General features: G+C 46.9%; 1 protein-coding gene across 2 annotated transcripts in view; it reads right to left on the bottom strand.

Annotated features, from left to right (window-relative positions):
* The window catches only part of COPS2 (COP9 signalosome subunit 2), a 470,627-nt gene that overhangs the window by 376,500 nt on the left and 75,489 nt on the right, over positions 1 to 18,638 (bottom strand). For both annotated transcript variants that reach the window (XM_086958269.1, XM_086958268.1), the window contains exon 2: positions 2,081 to 2,194. In XM_086958269.1, the coding sequence (XP_086814395.1) occupies positions 2,081 to 2,194 (114 nt within the window). The remainder of the gene's footprint in view (positions 1 to 2,080; positions 2,195 to 18,638) is intronic.

Here is an 18,638-nt window from a genome sequence, read left to right as displayed (position 1 = left end):
TGGTAATCCTCTTTTCTGTGGATAATATTGTCGGTTCTGTCGTCGACTGTTGTATCCGCGTCGTCGAGATTGGCGTCGTCGAGATTGGTGTCGTCGACGTCGACTATGAAACTGTTGACACGCCAGCTGTTGTCATTGTCACAGTAGTAGTCGTCGATGCCCTCGTCGAAGAGACCGTCGTCGTCGACATAGTCGTCATCATCGACGTCGGCACCATCGTCGTCGACACCATTGTAGCCTTAGTCGTCGACGGGACCTTCGTCGTCGACGGGACCTTAGTCGTCGACGGGACCTTCGTCGTCGACGGGACCTTCGTCGTCGACGGGACCTTCGTCGTCGACGGGACCTTCGTCGTCGACGGGACCTTAGTCGTCGACGGGACCTTAGTCGTCGACGGGACCTTCGGCGTCGACGGGACCTTCGGCGTCGACGGGACCTTCGGCGTCTTCGGTTTCTCTGTCGACGGTGAGGACCCCGCCGTCGACGGTAGCTTCGTAGACGAACCCCCTGTCGACGGTGTCTTCGACGATGTCAAACCTGATTTCGGTCTTTTCGTCGACGGAACTTCCACCGTCGACGTCTTCGTCGTCGAGGACTTTGAACTCCTCTCAGAAGACTGTGATGAAGGTGTTTTGAAGGTTGTGGCAGTCTTCTCACCTGTAGAAGGCGTAGTTGGTCCTTCCCTCTCCTTTACACTTTTGTGAGGAGATTTGCTGGGACCTGGGCTCTCACTCACTGGGGGTCTTTTTTGAGGCCTTAGAAGACCTTTCCAAAGAAGGAGAAGGGGAACCCCTACTCCTCTTCACTGACCTTCTCGTAGAAGCCATCGACGCTGCATCCTCACTGTCACTTGAGACAGTCTCCTTCCTGGATTTAAGCTTTTGAAGCCATGTCAAGAGCCAACCCTCACGGTCCCGGAGGGTTTTGGTTGAAAAGGTGCGACTGATCTTACAGTCAGCAGCCTGGTGGTCAGGATAGAGGCAATATATGCAGTCCTTATGATTATCCTTCACAAAAAGCCTTTTCTTGCCACAGGTGGAACAAGGTTTGAAAAGGGCTTTTTTCTTTTCAATCTCCGACATCCTGGAAGGCAGCAACAATCCTGAAGTGAATCTGAAAGATTCTGAAGAAAATCCTGAAGTAAATCCTTTTGAAGAGTAGTAGTTGAGCAGAGCTCAAAGGAGACTCCCTAAGCACAACGTGCGGTAGAAAATCTGAGGCTCTGAGGTTCCTTCAGGAAGGTACTAAGTGGTGAGGCACTTCTGATTGGCTGATGCCAAAGTTTGGTCTCTTTTATACAAAGAGGGTGATATGCTACAAAAGGGAATGAGGCCTTGGCCTTTTTCCATTGTCTTTTGTACCTACAGCTATGGTATTTTTGTTACCGAGACTCCCATTCCGACGACGGGGAATGATACAAAGCATGGGAATCTATGAAAGCTCCAATACTGGGGTAAGCTACTCAGCTTCCATTGACTTCACGCCCACTGGATATTTGGCAACCATTGAAGAACTATTTATTAACATACCCCCTGGACGGAGGAGACCGAAACGCCCAGGAGGTGGTGAATGGCCGGACTGCAATGCCTGGTAATTGTAATGTGGTGCAATTATGCTTGTTCCTTAATACTGATAAAAGTATAAGATAGACGGTCCTCGATCCATTGTAAAAATTATGCAACCAACTGTATTAGATGGAGTTCACTTCATATGTGTGTCATCTTTTTTGTTGAATGTACCCCGTTTATCGACTAAGCTACGCTTCTTGAAGTTATCTAATGATTTCAACTGACTTGAGATGCTATATATTCTCATGCACTATGAATGTGTTTGTATTTTGCCGATCTCAATAAAGGAAAACTTTATATGAAAGAAAAAAAAAGAAAAAGAAATTATCCACCATCTGGTAATATTAGAAACCTCGCAAAATGATCTGTACATCCTGCTTATTCAGTCTGATGAAACATTTAAGAAACGGTCTGAATGCCCTGAAAGAGTCATAACAGACTTTACTGACAATTTGAAGTTTGAAACACAAAGTTAAAAACAAACATGAATAACAGATTATATAAAAAATTACCTTTTGAAAACTGCTAAGCGCTGCCTTTGGGTCATCCTCCTTTAACGCTTTCGAGTTGTAGTACTGGTTTTCCAGATCCACGTTTGGCTCTGAGTTACTGTCTTCTGAATACTCCTGCATTGAAGGATTTGAACATAAAGCACAATTGTAAACTTTCCCTTCTGAAATGAGAAAATATAAAATGCACAATGAATATATTCTGAATGAAAACAGTCAGTCATTTTTAGGATTGGAACGTCTCCTTCATGGTTTTACAGACCTACACCTCAACCCTGATTAAACTCAACTGCAGTTTTCACTGAAATCCTACATTTTTGTAACCGGGACAAATTATGCACTGGGGCTTGGGCTGTACGAAAGGTTCTGATCTAGAGATGCACACAAAGTGTGCCTCACTATAGAACACAGGACTACTGTCTTAGTTCCAGGTTAACCTGCAACAGCGGTGGCAGCATATCGTTTTTTAGGTTTCGCTGGGGGGCGGAGCCGTTAGGCTCCTCCTCCAGAGAAATCTGTAGTTTCTAGTATGGGTGACTTGAACACGCCTCTCTGCTTCATTGGCTAGCTCCATAAATGGAGGCTAGCCATTGGAACAGAGAGGCGTCCGTCAATGCCGGACCAGACACGGGGGCGTTCCCGAGATTCTTTGGCTTTTGCCGACGTCTAGTATGGGTGACTTGAACACGCCTCTCTGCTTCATTGGCTAGCTCCATAAATGGAGGCTAGCCATTGGAACAGAGAGGCGTCCGTCAATGCCGGACCAGACACGGGGGCGTTCCCGAGATTCTTTGGCTTTTGCCGACGTCACGCGACGCCGGGAACGCCCCCGTGTCTGGTCCGGCCGGGCCGTGTTTGCTGCTGTCCTGCCTTGTGTCCCTCCTCCCGCCGTTTCCCGCCTCCCTCCCGCCGTCCGTTCCTCTCGTGTCCTTTCCCGCCCCCCTCCCGCCCCCCTCCCGCCCCCTGTGTCTTCTCCCGCCCCCTCCCGCCGTCCGTTCCTCTCCCGCCCCCGTGTCCTCGTAGGTGCTGCCGCCCGTCAGCTGCTCGGCACCTTGGCCGAGGCACGAAGGGGCTGCGACCGCATTGGTGGCTCGTCGACAGAGGCGCGCTCTGATTGGCCGCTGCAGTGGGCCTGTCCCCGTGAGCTGCGCTGCCGTTGGTTGGAGCCTCGCCGCGTCATCAGGATCTGCCCCGGGAGCCGCGCTGTGAGTGGCTGACTCCGGGGGAACCCTCGACGTCAGCGGAGGCCAGTGGGAGCTGCGACGGGGGCCGTGCCTGCGAGGTATTATTGTTCAGGTCTTCTGCCACGACCCGCTTTGCACCACCCAGGGAGTCACCTCAAATTCCCAGCTGCCCTTTGGTTTTAGCCTACCAGGTTCTACCCCCTAGAGCAGCTTGAGTGTTATGGCCTAATTCTCTGTCTCAGTAGGCTTCTGCTTCATAGTCGTTTCACCTCCCCTGCTGCCAGAATTCCACCTCTGCCTCATCCCTGCTTTCAACCCCCACTTTGCTGTGGGACCTCGCCCCCACTTCAGGTAAGTGTCCCTCCTGCGCTCTTCTCCACTCTTCCTTGCTGCAGAGTCTGCATGCTTCACCGCAGCTCACTCGAGGACGTTCTCGATACTTGCGGCCTTCTCCCCGTTGTCATCCGCCTCCGCACTGTCTCCGCCTCCTCACCCTCCGCTCCATTGCGGTGTGCTCCGCTCTCCGACATCAGTTGAGCACCCCTCTTTTTGCCGCAGTGCTTCTCATCACCTCTGGGGTTTATTGATGGGCCTCCCAACTCCGTCGTCAGGCCGCCTTTGGTTACCTCTGCCTGACAGCAGCGTCTACCACAACAGACTACCCCTGCCTCGAGTTGCTTTAGAGGGGGCCTTGAGTCGTCGGTCTCGGCATCCTCAGGGCTAACGACACTCTTTGTCGGCCGCAGCCTCCATGGATCACACGGCAGCGGCACAGTCCCGCCATAGTTGCCTCTTCGCAGGTCTCCAATACGAGCCTTCGGGGTCGGAATGCCGCCTGGTTCCTGCCGCAGCTTGCCTGCCGCGGGGCTCCATTCATTGGAGCTGATCCTAGATGTACTGCATCGGACTTGGCTAGGGGACAGATCACCTCTCTCCTACCTCTGTATCTGCATCCGGACTCTTCACTCCTCAGCTAGCGGCCACTGTTCTTGGCTACCATGAGACCGTCTCTTCATTTCCCTTGTGTGTAGAGCCTCCTTCTTTCTTTTTCTTACTCTCTCTCCATCCCTTCCTCTCCCTCCCTAACTCTTTTCTTCCCTCCCTTCGTCTCCCCCTCTCTCTCCCTCCCTCCTTCCTCTCTCCCTCCCAGCCTCCCTCCCTGCCTCTCTTTGTCCCTCCTACTCATCATCCCTCCCTCCTTTCCTGCGGCGGCGGAGGCGCGATCCCGGACCTCGTGGCGGCGATGAAGTGGCAGCGTACTCCGGGGGTGAGCCAGCTTGACAGGTAAGGTGTCGGGGGTCCCGGGGAGCTGTGGGCAGCCGTGGGAGCGGTGGGGGCTGTTTTGGAGAGGCTTATCCTGTGCCCGCGGCTGCCTGCAGTGTCGGCGTCTCCGTTGGTGCGCATCGGACTCCGGCACCTTCACTTCCGTCCTGGGGCACACTCTTGATTACTTCACTGTGTGTTAAAGGCATATTTTGTCTTTGGGGCAATGTTACTATATCTGCAAGATTGGGGTCAGTTCAGGGAGACATCCTAAGCATGTGGGTAAGGTCGGGTGACTGTCTTGACATTAAAGTTCACCGCGCCACCTGTTACGATTTTAGTGACAAAGTATTTTAAATATTACAGGCAGCAGGACTGGCGGCAATCAGGCACATGAGATGGCCCGCCGACCACATATTATGCGAGCGGATGTAGTCTAAGATGGATGTGCAGGGATAACTGGATGAGTAGGTGTCCTCCTCATTGCTTGAACTCAAGAAAGCATGTAGGACTTTTGTGACAATCAGGCTACTTTTGTACAAAGGGGTGCTAGCGAAACATCGATTTATAAAGTACAAGAAAAGAGCGGATCAGCTGTGCATTGTTTTGCTAATGAGACCTTCACTTAGGTACATGGGGTCAGGGCTCCAGTCTTTGTTGAGGCTCCTTGCAAACAGGGTTATTAATGCTTCTGTGACGCAGAACCCTAAATCACTTGGCCCCTGAAGTCATACTTGCAGCCCGGGGCCTTCCCTTAGCAAAGTGTTACACCAGCAAGATGGTGGGCAGGAAGCTGCCATGCAGGCCGACAGACACGTAGATAATGCGAGAGGCAACCGGCAGAGGGGCAAAGAAAGAGACAGAAAGACTGTGGCCAGTCTGAGTGCATAGATTGGGGGCACATGGGCAGATCGAATACCCTGCGACACAGCATGTATACTGACAGTGAGTTGTGCTCTGTGTGTATCGAAATGTGGGGTTGTGTGCACTGTGAGTATGCATAGTGTGGGGTTGTGTGCACAATGTGTATACGGGGTGTGGGGGTTCAGTGCACTGTGAGTATGCAGGGTGTGGGGTTGTGTGCACTGTGTGTATGCAGAGTGTGGGGTTATGTACACTGTGTGTATGCAGAGTGTGGGGTTATGTGCACTGTGTGTTTGCAGGGTGTGGGGTTCAGTGCACTGTGAGTATGCGGGGTGTGGGATTCTGTGCACTGTGTATGCGGAGTGTGGGGTTGTGTGGCGTTTGTGTGCACAGTGTGTATGCGGGTGGTGGGGTTCAGTGCACCGTGAGTATGCAGGGTGTGGGGTTGTGTGCACTGTGTGTATGTGGGGTGTGGCGTTCGTGTGCACTGTGAGTATGCGGGATATTGGTGTGGGCGATGTACTCTTTCAAATAACTTCGCCAGCACTGTGGCTGTATTTTGTGCGACGTTTGCATTGTTTTTGAGCATAGAGTGTTGTGACTTCACATTGTTTTGTATTTCTAAATTTTAAATGAATGATTACAGGGAAGAGAAAATGAAATGCAAATAATATATAACAGACGTAACCTGTATTCATACCCATCGGCACTGAAGTACAATGAGTCAAAATCACCACACACCTAAGAAGGGCCCCATATATTATCAAACCAAAGTAAATTGTCATTTAGTTTATATGACATTTTCTCAAAATGAGCCACATCATACAAATCTGCAAGCCAGGAATTAAGCGCTGGTATAACATTAGTTCTCCAAAAACATAAAATATTGATTTTAGCTGGACCTAGTGCGTTGGAGAGCCATTTGAAGGTATTAATAAAGATATGTGGTATTTCAGAAGTATTGTGTAAGCGCGAGCTTTGTTTTGTGAGAGAGAAATTAAGAAAAGAATGTACCTTCAAATAGTCTTCAATCTAGATTCAAAATGTACGAATACTAGGACACGTCGGAGTTGGTTAAAAACCAAGTTTAAGGAATATGGAATACGCACCTGCCAGTGCCTATACTAGCTCATGGTGGCATCTTCTGGTCTTGCATGCACAACAAAGAGAGTAGTGCAGACACGCCTAAAGGCGCACCAGAGGTACCATTACTGAGGGCTGTTGGCAATGTAAATAACAATGTTGTTTGTTTATAAGTAAAAAAAAAAAAGAAATGTCATGAGCAATGCCAATAGCTCTAACTTTTCCAAAGGCGAAACCATTGCATTGTAAATGCTTGTTCTGATATGTAGTACAGGACAGACTTTCCTTCCCTCTTAATGAAGAGTGAGATGCCTATTGGCCTCACTCAGGTAACTTTCCACTACTATGGTGGCCCGAAGCCTGTGCGAATGTCCCAGGGTGTGTGACTGTGAGGCTAGTGGGATCAGCAGTCTCCTTTGTAGTGCAGAGGCAATCATCCATGCAGTGCCTGCCAATTTGTTTCTCTCAGAGGTAATACTTCCAAAGGCTGATGACTGCAAAATGCAAGGTCTGACTGTGCTTAAGGGTTGGGTGCTCCAGTTAGAGACATCCTTCGTCACTACCTGCTGTGGAAACCCTGACCTGAAACAAAGACTATATATACAGCTGTGCAAAGGAAGACCAGATCAAGACCCTGATACTAGAAACAACATTTCCTGTCTGGAAGAGTTACTGAAATCTCAACACTTGGTTCCAGATTTCTTGCAAATACTCTACAAAGTACCAAAGAAATTCCCGAGGCCCCGGGCTGGTGTTGCTAACAGCCAGTCAGCCTCTCATGGTGGGGGGAAATTTTGCAAGTCTGCAAGAGTTGCTGGAGAAGCAGTGGGAGGGATTCCGTACTTGAGGCAGCCTGACTTGCTTAGAGGGGGGATAAGACAACCCTGCAGGACTACAGAGAGGAGCCCACTTGCTGTGATTATAGTGGAAGAGACAGCTCAGAAGTGTGCATTAGCATAGTCGTAACGGGCTGGAGTAGCTCTCCCTCCTTCCCCCTCTCTGCTTAAACTATAGCCAGCACTCAGCACCAAACAAGGCGAGTGTGACCGTTTTTAGTTTCAAAGGCGTTTTCTGGCACCCGATATCAAGTTCTGACTCCGTCCGAATGTGGAGGACAGCAGAAGAATTGTAAGAGGTGGAGCTGCAGCCAATCATGCTGACCAATCGCGATCTGCACAGAGAGCTCTCATACGTCATCAGAGAATGGCAGGATCATTGCACATGCACCCTAGAGTGAGGGCCTCACACTAAGGACATTTTTTACTGCAGCTACGCTCCGATAACCCCCACACTTTTAAATTAAACTTAAGAGACGCTGGGAATCTTGGCTTTAGGAAAAGCTATGATGGGGTTGCTAGTGACTGAAGCACCGAAGGACTGCCTACAAGGGGAGGGGGTGGAGAGAGAAAGACAGACAAACACACGTGTCTAGTTAAGGAGTTCCTAGTGAGTCTGCACCCGTCAGATTTTAAACTGGACACATTTGTTGCATGTCTTCCCCATAGTAAACATTATAAAACTGTAATCAGACTTATTCCTTAATGTGGTATTTCGTTTTTAGTATAATAAAGTACTTCTTGTTTACATTGGATTGGACAATCATTACTGCAGGGTATTTGGTGAGAGTGGAGTTCCGAGTTCCAACCCTCCACACTACTTCCCTGATAAGCATTGGACAGCTACTTTAACCTTGACCAACACTAGCCTGTGGGTCAAGTGATCAAAGTGTGCAATCCGTTTTTTGGTTTGCAGTGCCACAATAGGCCAGGCCCCAAGAAAGAAGGGGCAAAAGTCCTTAACAACCACAGATGTGGCCCAGTAACCATTGCTAGCCCCGTTTCCCACAAACAGGTTCTGGCAGTCATCAAGACAGTCTGTATTATTTTTTTAAGAATGCACTTATCTATTTTGTTTATTTTCTATAGCATCACAATCCCACCTTGCAGTCTCAACACAGCACTGTGTCCTTAGGTAGCATAAGCTGGAAGGTAAGAAATTAAAGAAATTCAAGATGAACACAAGTTACTTACCTGTAAACTGTGGTTCTCCAGTATTGGTGTCTTTCATAGATTCGCATGCTTGAATAATTCCACGTCTTCGAAGTGGGAGTCCCACGGTACATAAAATAGTAGTAATATATATATATATATATATATATATATATATATATATATATATATATATATATATATTCACTGAAAAAACCATAGGTTATAGACCATATATAGTTAGTAATTAGCATTTACAAAACCTTAATTTACTCGCACAAAACCATAGAAATTCGCATATATAGTTAGTTGCAATAACTATATATCGCGCACCCGCAATCCACTGCTGATGATGTCACATATTACATCATTCATGACATGGTCAGTGTCATCACTGATGACATCACTGATGACAACATCCAGTGACTGTATGTTTCTGTAAAGTTAAAATATGTCTTACATATTGAAGAATGAGTGGATGTATAAGTATCTGGATGAAGGATTTAGTAGGTGCATGATTGTATGAGTGAGTGATTAAATGTGTCTCACTGAGTGCATGGGTTAGTGACTAAACTGTCTTAATTTGTGCATCATTATGTCTGTTTTGTAAACTGCTGCATGTGTTGATCAGTAGCTAAATGAGTAACTATATGGGTTATTGATTGGTTGCACAAGTATTTGTATTGGAGACTGAGTGTGTGTGTGGGTGGCTGGGAGGTGTAAGACTGTGCATAGATGTGTGAGCAGTTGATTCACTAGATGTATGGGTTCAAAAGTGCATGTGGAAACAGCTGTATGGGCGGTTGACTGTGTGCATGAGTGTATTGGTGAGTGAATGGATATCTCAGTGCTACATGTCAAAGTAAGTACATATGCAAAACACAGTACATGTGAGAGTTGACATATATAAATAACTGTGTATAAGAGCCAGTGAATGTGTGAGTGGCTGTATAGATCATTGTGAACTTGTATTAGGGATTGTATAAGAGAGTAAATATGTGTTAGTATATGTTTGAATAAGTAAGGTGTGTATAACTGTATAGTTGAAGAAATGGAGGTGTGATTGATTCTTTGCATGACTGACTAGGTGTCTGAGTAACTCCATGGATGAGGGACAGTCTGAGTGTCTGTTTACACTGATTGTATCTAAGGTTATATTAGAGTCTAAAGAGGTTCATCGTATTATCACGTGAATGATGTCATCAGTGATGTGATCAGTAATGTCAAATGAGATGTCGTCAGTGATGTCATTTGAGATGTCATCAGTGATGTCATTTGAGATGTCATCAGTGATGTCATCAGTGATGTCATCAGTGATGTCATTTGAGATGTCATCAGTGATGTCATCAGTGATGTCACTGACCATGTCATGAATGATGTAATATGTGACATCATCAGCAGTGGATTGCGGGTGCGGGATATATAGTTATTGCAACTAACTATATATGCGAATTCCTATGGTTTTGTGCGAGTAAATTAAGGTTTTGTAAATGCTAATTCCTAACTATATATGGTCTATAACCTATGTTTTTTTCAGTGAATTTCAATGGTTTTTTAATAGCAAATATCAAAAGCTGTAAAATGTCAAGTACGTGGTAGGTAAAAACATTTTCGTATTTATGCACGCTGATGTGCTTTGAACGCTGCCCCCCCCCCCTCCTCTTTTCTTTTAGGAGTATTCTCTCTTTGCAGATAGTGAAGGGTAGATAACGTAAGCCTTTGCCCCCATTGTAACCCGTCGTGCCTGCTTCCCTCTACATTTGATTGATTGTTATCCAAGCATTTACTGTTTTAGAATTGGGTGCTCTCATGCTGACGCCAGCTTCAATCTGAAACATCCAGAAACACTGTAGACTACCAATTCGATAAGAATCTGATATTCATGCCTATCAGCGACTAAGACAGCAGGCCGAGCCTCTTTTGCTCAACGGCTCCCTCATGGGACGAAGAAACGCCCTTTTTCTCGAAAAAGGAATATTTTACTTGCAGGACAGTTGTAAATTTCCCAGGAAAATACATTAGCCTGGAACATTGTAAGTGATAAACTGTAAATGCATCTGGGTCCTTTGCTTTACAAGTCAGAGTGAGAAAAAAAAGGTGGGGCTTTCATCATTTGGGAAAAAAAAAATGTTCCAAAGCAATGAAAAGCGTTATTTTTAGGTCATATAACCAAGCCTTTCATCATTAGAATAACAAAAGTAAAATGAACCAATGAAAAGTTTTATTAACAAGTCACATGACCTGTTATGCTTACGTTACGCGCTGCGCGCCGCGCTCTGGATCGTTTCCGGGAAGCTGCGCCTTGCGCACCGGAGCACTTCCGGGTGCACTAACGCGGCGCGTCATATGACGCATTTCGCGACAACGTAGGTCCAGAATATAGTCAAAATGTCTCCACCAACCAGCGGTCGGAATACAACCCCTTTCAGCAGTCCAAAAAGTTCTGTTAAATGACAAGAGAAGGGACAGGCAACAAGAACCATCACTCAAAAAAGGGGAGGGCAAGTTCTTCCCTACCGGGTCACGTTGGGGCTCCACCGGAACTCATCGAATTGATAGTCTACAGTGTTTCTGGATGTTTCAGACTAAAGCTGGCGTCAGCATGAGAGCACCACCATCTCGTAGCTCCGTCGTGGCCATTCCGCAAGCAATCATAGCAGCCGCTCCCCACCGGAAGCCTGCGGTAGTCGGGGGCCCCCAAGACTTTTGTAGAATCTTCAAGGCTGAGGGGACGCTTTCGAGAATGGAGCCCAAGCCCTAGCAGACAAGCGTCCGAGTTCCAAGGTGTCCCAGGGCCATTTTAGTGGACCAGGCCCAAATCCGAAGAGCCGGCCGCCATTTTAAGAGTCCTGTGGCAGCCGCCTATCGCTGCACCGCAAGAGTGGGAGCAACTCAACTACATGGTGAGCGAGACGCTGTAGCCGCAAGAGCGGGCGGTAAACAGCTGAATGGCGGAAGAGGCACAGTGTAGCAAAAGCGGGCGGAATGGCAACTGAAACGGTAAAGGGGCGCCCCACTACAGCAGACGAGCCTCCACCTGGGGAGGACCATTCACGCCGCCTCCCCCCCCACCCCGGGGCGCCCCACGCCGTTTTTCGGAGCAGCATTGTAGGATACCAAAACCAGTGCGGCAACTTACTGGACATCACCTGGGTGCCGTCCAGATCTCAGCGCGTTCTGCTGCCTTGGGACTATTCGCACAACAGACCGCTACTGACGAGGCACAGTGCAGCAAAAGCGGGCGGAAAACCGCTGAATGGCAAGTGAAACGCTAAAGGGGCGCCCCACTACAACAGAGGAGCCTCCACCTTGGGAGGCCCGTTCACGCCGCCTCCATCCCCCCCCCCCCCCCCCCCCCCCCGGGGCGCCCCACGCCGTTTTTCGGAGCAGCATTGTAGGATACCAAAACCAGTGCGGCACCCAGGGGCGCATACGGTGCATACGTATCTCGTGATATCAAGGTTGGGCAACCAGTACACAACAAGGAGTTACGAGTCCCATTTATACCGGCGCCATTTTGGGCGCGGCCGGGCAGGTCCAGGATATAGTCAAACATAACAAATGAGGCTGACGTCTCTGAAGCAGTTGACGCACAGCAGGACATAGCAAATAAACATGAAGTCTCTGAAGCTGTTAACTCACTGCAGGACAAAACAAGTGAACCTGAAACCTCTGGAATAATTGTCGCTCAGAAGAACAACACACAAAACTCTGTAGTGTCTGAGGAAAGTAAAACAGAAGGGCACTGTAGTTTCAGACACACTTAACACTAATGACTTAACAAAGATATCGTCTGTCTATGAAGCAGCTGTCATGTTCACAGAATTGACAAAGAAGTGTGCAGACACCAATGCTATTAAGAAACACAAGGAAATCCCTAACGCATCAGCATTCTCGGAAGAGGTTGACACAGATGACATCTTAAGGAACATAGAAAGACAAATTAAGGATGAGGAAGTTGTCACTTTAGTTTTTTAATCAGCTAGCGACATCAACAAACACATTGTAATGGAGATTAGAGAGGCTACGGATGGGTGAATAAATTATCAAAAGAAATGGCGACTCCCCTCTTTAGCAGATTAGCTAAATCTTTGCGTAATTTGGGCATAAAAGTTATATTATTGGAAGTAGATGGTTATAGTTCTGGTTAATTTCCATTCAGAGTGTCCTACACAGCACCACTCTAGGTAAACACTACTTTATGTAAAACCTGGGACATAGCACTCATTTGAATGTTTGTGATCTTTCCTGTTAAGTTGCATCATAAGTTATTTTAACCATTCCATGTGTATCCAAAAACAAAATACAGATTTCGGCCTTATTTATTGCCTCTAGTTTTCAAAGGCAAATTTCTGTGGAAAACATGCACATTAAGGGTTGCCTTTCCTTAAACCTTTGTTTTTAAAAAAAAATTGGAAGAAACAAAAAGTCTTCCCTTCCATAAATAACCCAAGACTTATTTTGTTATGGCAAGGGAACGAAATAGAGAATAAACTATAGTTGGTCACCATGGGGTTTAAAGAAGGGATGGTTCTTCACCTGGGTGCCGTCAAGAACTCAGCACGTTGTGCTGCCTTGGAACTATTCGCACAACAGACCACTACTGACCATTGTTGCTTCTGTTTTAATAAAAAAATGTTAAGGTGTTTACTGTTTTTATTGCGATGTATATATTTATAAGTTATTAAAGTGTTATAATCCTACTACATTGTTGGAGTGCTATATATTTTTAATGTGACACATAATTGTGAAGACTTTGATGTACAAAATGGCATTCCTGGAATCTTCCGCTTCAGGCTCGGTCCCACACACCCTTACAGTGAGAATCCCCTCCCCAATCACAATACAGGATCGTTATCAGATAGTAGGAACGCGTGTGGTGTGACGGATCTCATGGGGTGGGGGCCTTGATCTACTGTAACTCCTTTGAAGAGGGGTGATTCTTTACAGTTGGGGCCATAAACTACATCCGCAGGGCTAGGTGATAGCCTGGGACCGGCCTGGACAATCGGACACAGAGGAAGAGGAGTGTCAGAGGGTGCGGTAGTGAATAGGGTGAAAGGGTGGTGTCGGGCGGGCACAGGGTGTGATTCTCAGGGAAGAGCAGCGCAGATGGGGGGAGGTTTATGGCCCATGCATAAGACAGAGAGCGGGGGTGACCAGTGCGTGGGGGAGATGCTTGCGAGGGTGGGGAGCCATGCTGAGGATCGGCGGCGTTCAGAGAATGGGTCTGGTCAAGGCATCTAAAATGGCTGCCGTGCACGACAAAAGTGTGGCATTGGAAAAAAAGCAAGATGGCGCAGACAATGTTTATCAATACGAATTAATTTATAACAATTATTTTTAACAATATATTTACTCGCAGTGTCAAAATGGCGGTCAACACTTCCTGATTTCCTTCGAATCGAACGTTAACAGACGTCATGATCGGCGTCGTGCAGAGAGTGGGTCTGGTCAAGGCATCTAAAATGGCTGCCGTGCACGACAAAAGTGTGGCATTGGAAGAAAAGCAAGATGGCGCAGACAATGTTTATCAATACGGATTAATTTATAACAATTATTTTTAACAATATATTTACTCGCAGTGTCAAAATGGCGGTCAACACTTCCTGATTTCCTTCGAATCGAATGTTAACAGACGTCACGCAGCAAAAAAAAACAAAAAAAAACGCTCACGCGCAGCCACTGGAAGACAAGTATCAACATATATGAGCATCCTCAGCCACCCTCAGAAAACATAGGGGGTCAGGATACGTCTCCCGTACCCCCTTATACCCATTTCTCACATTGTTTTTCCTCCATCTTGTAATTTAATTAAAACGAAACACAAAATGGCGAATTCCCGATTCGCGTCCCGATTCGCTACCCAGTTCGCGAACCGGAAAGCGCTTCTTCCGCAAAAAATCAATTTTTTTTTATTTGCCCCACGGGACCCTTTAATAACCCCAACATCATTCATAGGGGGTCAAGAAGGGTCTACCTTGCCCCCTTTATTTAAATTCGCCCTTCGTTTTTCTCCTCTTCTGGTCTCTCGATCCTACCGAGAGACAAGATGGCAGCCGCACCGGACTGTTTAGAATGTTGACAGACACCGGACAGCCAATCAGCTTCGCTTCACAAAGCTCTGTTACGCGAAAAGTACGCGAACTGGAGCGCTATCCGGGACGCTGTCACAGATATATCTGTTTTTTTAAACGTTAATTTCTCAAAATCCACTGGAGCACATATATTGAGACCCAGCAAAGGCACATCGGGCTAACAGTCCCTACAATTTTGCCAAGTTTCGTGTAAATCCATTCAGCCGTTCGAGCTAAAAGTGAAGCCAAACGCCCTATGGAAAAATTAATGGGAAAAACGCGTTTTGGGACCCCCCTTTTTTTCGGCCCCCCCTTGACGAAACGCCCCCCCAAATTTTCAGGGGCTGATCGGAAACAAAATGTGCCATTTTCCTGAAAATTTCAGCCGATTCCGTCCACAAACGCCAAAGTTATTAGACATAGAATTTTCAAAAGTTCCATAGAGAAAAAATCCTAACTATATATACCTACTGGCGACCGCCAGTAGGAGAGAATATATATAATATATATATATATATATATATATATATAAAGTACAACTTGCCCTCTGCATTGGGAAGGCACACTGCAGTGCTCGGCCATCCAGCTATAATGTGCTTCCTGCTTTCTCCTCTCTGGTAGTTAATAAGTTTTGCCGACGCGTTTCTGGGCACCACGCCCCTTCCTGCATGCAGGAATCAGGTGTGCTTTTTTCCGAGCCCATGAAGAAGGGGCGTGGTGCCCAGAAACGCGTCGGCAAAACTTATTAACTACCAGAGAGGAGAAAGCAGGAAGCACATTATAGCTGGATGGCCGAGCACTGCAGTGTGCCTTCCCAATGCAGAGGGCAAGTTGTACTTGAGATATATATATATACACACAATTGACAAAGGCTGATTGCAGAAATGTGTCTTGCGTGCTAGGGGTTCCAATAAACTTGGTTGGTAATACCTCCCTCTGCGAGTGCTGTTTCTTAATCAGAGGAGGAGGATCTGATGAAACCTGGGAGCAGTGATTTTCAAGCGGGTACACCCCCGCTAAGCAAGCACCCGCTCTCGAGTGCAGCAGGCTGGTGTTTTTGGGAGCATAGGGGTAATGTCCTATGTCTATGTCCCTGTTAGTATGACGCAGAGAGAGAAAAACTTTATTTAACATGCTGAAAATGGAGTGCTTTATACACTGACGTAGGCAGCACGCCGAAACGCGTCTGTGTAGCACCTGCACGGAATAAAAGATGTGGACACCGGAATCCTTTTGAGTGCTGCTATCTTTTTTCCTGAGTAAACAAAAGGAAAATTTGGAGCGTAGCGTTTGGCGGCGTCCTCACGAGCCGCTGGCAGCACCGCCCGCGAGTTGCACGGGACATCGTGAGAAATGAGCATTTTTGAAAAGTATTCCCGAGCACCGCCATAACCGCCATCTGTGGTTTTACCCGAGCAGAAGAGAGAAGCAACGGAGGACGGTACGGAGGACGGTACGGAGGAACGCGCTGGGGGTTCCTGGAGCCTTCCCGAGTCTTCGTCTGGTGAGCGAGTCTCTTCAGTTTTCCACTTTTGCCCATGTATATATTTGCAAGGGACTGCGGCGATTTAAAGGCAGAGCGTCCAAGAGGAACCCGGTGTGCACGCAGGCAGGAGCTACACCCAAACAGTAGTGCCGCGCCTCGATCGAGACACAGGCACATTTAAAGCACGGCATGTTTTCAGACACTGAGCGCCGCACAGCGGCAATGGGCATGTTTAAAGCCCATGACAAGCGTGACAAGCCAGCTGAAACAGTGGCAAAAGCAGCAGAACCTACGAACAGCAAACTAAGCGATGCCATGTTCAAATTAGAAAGGCTACACGAACGTGAGGTTCGGAAGCGGTGGGAGGCGACCAGTCTCACCAGCTACATAGAAGAACAACGTATACCGCGTGGACTCAGGGTACATACAGTACCATCGTACGAAAATCCAGATCCACAATTATTGACGGATTGGGAAGAACATACAGCCTCTTACTGTGAAGGAACATTAAAAATCCTGGTTAAATACGCATGGAGTGATAGAGAGAAAGCGCTTGCTGACATCAAATCACTGGAAGAAGAGCTTGAGAAGGAGCAAGACCTTGATCAAGTCACACAGTTGAAAGCGCAAATGAAAACTCGCCTCATCAAGTATGAACAAAAAATGAGATCTCGTAAACAAGAGAAGTTCGAACGTGATGAGAATGACTACTTACAAGGGCGTGTATTGACATATGTGAAAAGATTCGATGCACCCCGGAAGGCACTCCAAAGCAACATCAACTCCACAAAGACCGCGGAAGCAGTGACCTCCAAATCAGAGGTCACTAAAAATGAATCCAGTGACGAACAAGGAGACCATGGCAATCCCGACAGCACCCGGAGGAGACGTGCTGATATGACCAGCAACACTGGACGAACCCGTTTTCACGAGGAGTTCGAAGTCATCAAAAAATCGTGGCTACGGGGAGGGAAAAACAAACCCCCAGACACAACACAAACTGCATCACCAGGAGAACAAGGAGGACAAGGAGGTCGGGGCGGCAAGAGGAGGACGAGGAGGAGCAAAGACCTCGAATTGGGCCAAAGGAACCTACAACAAGAAGAAGTAATGCCCGACGACAATGCGGAGATGACCAGTCTTACGGTGGTCAACTTAACGGACAGATGTCTAACGAATTGTGAAACGGATTTACTAAGTCTGGGCCTAACATTCTGCCCCAACAATACTCTTGAGTACACACAGACACGTATTGACTTGTTCCGCTTTATGAGAGAATTAAAACTTCACAAATACTTCAAACTTCGACCGCATCAGAAAGACCAAGGGAGTAAAGGCTCTAGAATAACTGCCACTGATACATTAACAGGGAAAGATATTCCAGCACTTGAGACTCTTGAGGATCTGAGAACTGAACAGTCTGCCCAAATTGGAATGCTGGATCTAGCTCAACGAGCGGAACTCCAAGGCATAGAGCAGGAAAGAGAAGAAAGCGGCTTCAAACCTATATCGGTATTTGTCCCACAAGCTCCATGGGATGCTGTGGATGTCTTTGTGGAAGCGATGAACAACGACCTCATGAAATACAGGAAAGCCAACCACCAGATACAGAGTAACATCACAGAACAACAGAAATTGGCTCTCCAAGATCTAATGAATGACAAAGATGTCATAATAAAACCCTTTGATAAAGGAGGCAATGTGGTATTGATGAGTAGGGAATATTACAGAGGTGAAGCACTAAGACAATTGTCGGATGACAAATCTTACATCAAATGTAGCAACGACCTCTATCAGCAAAGCATAAGGGATTATGACACGCTGATAAGGAAAAGGTATGATGCTCAAATGCTCAGTAAGGATGAACATCTATTCTTACGAATCAGCCAACCTCTGACCCCAACTTTCTACCACCTCCCTAAACTCCATAAAGACAGTAAGCACCCTCCAGGCCGTCCTATTGTTTCGTCCATAGGCAGTCTCACCAAAAACATGTCTCGATTAATAGACAATACTCTATTTCCCTTAGTGATGAACTTAAAATCTTATGTCCAAGATACTAAGGATTTTTTTAATAAAATTCAAGACATAAGTTGGGAACAGACTGCCTCTTAATGGTATTGGACATTTCTAGTCTCTATACGATAATAGAACATGGTCACGGCCTAGAAGCATTGGAACATTTTCTAAGTATTCGCCAAATGAGATTTGCAAAACATAACATCATGATTTTGAAGTTTGTGAAATTTTGTCTCAATAATAAGATCTTCTTGTTCGAAGAACAACTTTACAAACAAGTGTCTGGGACGGCGATGGGCACCTGCTTCGCTCCCAGCTACGCGAACCTATTCGTAGGCTGGTGGGAGGAGCAGGCGCCCAGGAGCTGTTTGGTGGGGCAGGAGAGAGGGGACACAATATGCTGGCATCGCTATATTGATGATCTTTTCATCATATGGCGAGGCTCAAAAGATACAGCGGAAGCCTACATCACACTACTCAATAACAACGAGTATAACTTACATTTCTCAGGCACAATTGATCCGGTGGCAGCGGTCTACTTGGACCTGAGAGTGTTTGTAGAAGGGGGCCAGCTCCATACCTCTCTCTACAGGAAAG

Source organism: Lissotriton vulgaris, chromosome 2_1 (genome assembly GCF_964263255.1).
Source record: "Lissotriton vulgaris chromosome 2_1, aLisVul1.2, whole genome shotgun sequence".
NCBI classification, from domain to species: domain Eukaryota; kingdom Metazoa; phylum Chordata; class Amphibia; order Caudata; family Salamandridae; genus Lissotriton; species Lissotriton vulgaris.
Note: the sequence above shows the minus strand (reverse complement) of the source record. Positions and strands in the feature narration are given on the sequence as shown.